The 3251-nt window shown below is 45.8% G+C and overlaps 1 protein-coding gene across 1 annotated transcript in view; it reads left to right on the top strand.

Annotated features, from left to right (window-relative positions):
- Nucleotides 1-3251, top strand: part of LOC106814922 (spondin-1-like) — a 43638-nt gene that overhangs the window by 36169 nt on the left and 4218 nt on the right. Inside the window, exons 8-10 of the mRNA XM_014819307.1 lie at nucleotides 743-923; nucleotides 1624-1789; nucleotides 2124-2237. Of these exons, the coding sequence (XP_014674793.1) occupies nucleotides 743-923; nucleotides 1624-1789; nucleotides 2124-2237 (461 nt within the window). The remainder of the gene's footprint in view (nucleotides 1-742; nucleotides 924-1623; nucleotides 1790-2123; nucleotides 2238-3251) is intronic.

The following is a 3251-nucleotide window of genomic DNA, read 5'->3' as shown; positions in this document are numbered from 1 at the left end:
ATATCCAAGAGCTCTTCGTGTTCGCCTTGCGAGCTTTTGCATTCCTTCTCACGCTAGACGTGGAAAAGCCGCTCTCTCGATTCGCTTAGAAGCGCGCACATGCATGAAGGCGTTCATACGATGGCGTTCAAACGCCAGCCACAACAAACGTCACATCAGCTTCTCGGTAGCTTCAGATAGCTAGCTTCTGCTGACAGCGTGGTCGCGAGAGAGCAACGTACGTACGTGCGAGCGTGAGAGAACTAACCACGCGGAGTGGCGTGGTTGGGCGGATGGTTGGGCAGTCAGATGCAGTCTTGGAGAACAAAAAACACGCCACTCTTCTTTCACGCACACTCACGCACACACACACGCACGCACGTGATCACTCCATACACATGCGCGTACGCATTACGCACACTCACACGCACGCACATACAGACACAAGCGCGCACACGGAAGTAAGTACGCACGAACGAGCAACTGAAATGCACTCGCACGCACGCGTACGCACACGCTCACATTGCACACACACAAAACACACATAATGTTATATATTATAATATATATTATATATATATGAGAACGCACGCACGCACGCACGCACGCACGCACACACAAACGCACGCACACACACACACACACACAACAATTTCTTAATATTAGTAGTAATATTATGCTTGCTTGTTAATATTTACTAGGATGCGTTTTGTATTAATGTGATATTCTATGTGATATTGTGAATTTCTCGCTTCACGTACAGTGCCGCCTGTCTCCGACAAATGCGCCGTAACTCCTTGGTCCGACTGGTCCTACTGTAGCGTCACTTGTGGGAAGGGAATGGCAACTAGGCAGCGCGCATACTACAAGCCTGACATGGCCCGCGTCTGCAATAAGGAACTCATGGAGAAAACGGCGTGTATGACGGACCTCAACTGTGAAAAGTGTGTACACGTGTGTCTTACCTGTTCAATACATGTACAAGTATAACTGTTATGTACAATATGCTTACATGTGTAACTGCTCTGAACCAAATTTAAAGGTATGCTTGGTCTGCCGTAGATACTTTCGGGTGTGACTTCTTGCTATCTACGATTGCAGGTTTTTGTATGTGTACATACGCAAAATTAGTTGTTATCGGTGGGTGTGTACAGGTTAACCTGACCATCTTTCACGTACCAACCTTCATCTGTGAGAGCTACATTTGAATGTGGCTGGCCTGTAGTATGGCCGACTATAAGTTTTGGCTTGCTTTTTTGCTTGACTATAGCTTTTTATGTGCCGTTATTCGGCATCCGATTGTTCTGTTGCAGTATATCACTGTTCTACGTAAAATACGATATGTCGAACATTGATGTACCCGGTGTGTGCATCTTAAACAGACACATTGATGAATGGAAACCGTAATGAACTGTGAGAAGAAAATCGTGCGTGACTAATTGACTATAGTGTTCGGTAAAAACTAAAACGACGCATTCCAGTTGTTTCACTGCCAGACACACGGTGATCGAGAGCTCATAGGCCTACTCATGCTATATCCGACCACATCCTGTATATCGTATTCGATATACCCGTTTACAGAACAGATAATAACAAATAGAGTCCCGTAAACAGAGAATGAATTATTATTATATCCGCACACAGTATGCCGAGTCCGAAATGCGCTGTGACCCACTGGTCGGACTGGACCCCATGCAGCGCCACCTGTGGTCAGGCAATGCAGGTTCGAGCCAGGCAGTACGAGGACGACGTTGGTGCCGGTATGATGGGATGCGAGGTTAATCTGCTGGAAAGACAGACGTGTAATGAGGCAAGCACGATTTACTCGACTTAAAGGACTTACCTTTTCTCGGCAGCTTTCAGCGCGTAAAGCTGGTTTGAGCGTGGTGCATCTATGGCGGTTTTGTGATGTAGCCAGATATTTTTTCGCGTTAACAACTAACATCCGTGTTATTGATTGAAGTGACGGGCAAGTAATTCTAGACTTTTATGGACGAAGCCAGTCAAGACAGTACATTTACTTGGATTTCGTTTGCTGAGAACAAATTGACGTTGGTGATGTTGCTGGTTTTCCTGTTCGCATGAGAAACCCTGTAATATCCAGATCTGCGTATGATACTGTCCCTCTGTCCTTCTAACACCAGGGTACGAGCTGCGATGCAGACGCCTGCGCGACAACAGAGTGGACAGCTTGGTCTGAATGCAGTGAGACGTGCGGAAAAGGCATGAGCTTCCGTGGCCGTATGTACGTGAACAAGGTGAGCATGCATCTGTTATACATAACTTCCAGGGATGAAATGGGTTTTGTTGGGTCAAGAAAAAATTTGCGTGTTTTCGGTTAGATTAAAATGAAAGTTGTAGGTGGGCAAATAGATGAAGACGTTTTCTTGTGAAACTCTTTTATTGCTTAATTGCTTGGCTATATAGATAGGTTGTTATCTACCTAGCAGTTTGTGAGATAACCAATCTAACAGATAACTACAGGATCCAAGATAACTTCAGGAGAACTACAAAGGACACGACAAGATCGTTGTACGAGATCGAGGGGCTTGAAATCTTTTTTTGGAAAAAGAATTATAATAACGTAATACAAGGATGCCGAAAATTTGCAGCGATTGTCGAGTAGCGAGAAACACAACTTTTGTTTGATGTCGCGATTGTAGCGCCCCCCCCCACACACCGCCACTTCGTGGTCGTTGTCGCCGCGATATAGTGTTTAATCAGTCGGCTGTCCGTGATTGATTATACGGTGTGTCCGGGGAGAAACTACTTCCGGAGACGGGCGTGGCCTGGGTCCAGCCAGGTAAAGTCGTAATGGAACGATCGCTGAATTGCCGGGAGAGCCGCGGTGATTCCCAAACGTTCGAATACATGAACAGTGCAGTGCGGTGACGATTTCCGTCGGGATTGCAAAGTTTATTGACTCCAGAGCAACAGCATTCGCCATTGCATGACTCGGCAAAAGAAGAGACAATTCACGGCAAATAAAGAAATCACATGGTGCGATGGTAGAGACCCTACAGCAGTTCTTGTAGAAAATCAAGTTCAAGAGTTTTTCTGCCGAACTAACGGTTCACACTTCACAGCATAGAATTCAAACTTGACAAAAGTAAAGTCTCTGTTGGGTCGATAAAGATACATACACACATACAATCCCATACTAAAAGAACTGAACTATTCACTTTTAAGCTGCCTCCCAATTCCGAAAGTCATTTACACTATAACCGGGCGAACCGCGCCGCTACAGGTCAGCGAGGCCGGTCAAGTCTATC

The sequence above is a fragment of the Priapulus caudatus genome, unplaced genomic scaffold (genome assembly GCF_000485595.1).
Source record: "Priapulus caudatus unplaced genomic scaffold, Priapulus_caudatus-5.0.1 Scaffold27, whole genome shotgun sequence".
NCBI classification, from domain to species: Eukaryota; Metazoa; Priapulida; class Priapulimorpha; order Priapulimorphida; family Priapulidae; genus Priapulus; species Priapulus caudatus.
This window is presented reverse-complemented; position numbering and strand designations above follow the sequence as displayed.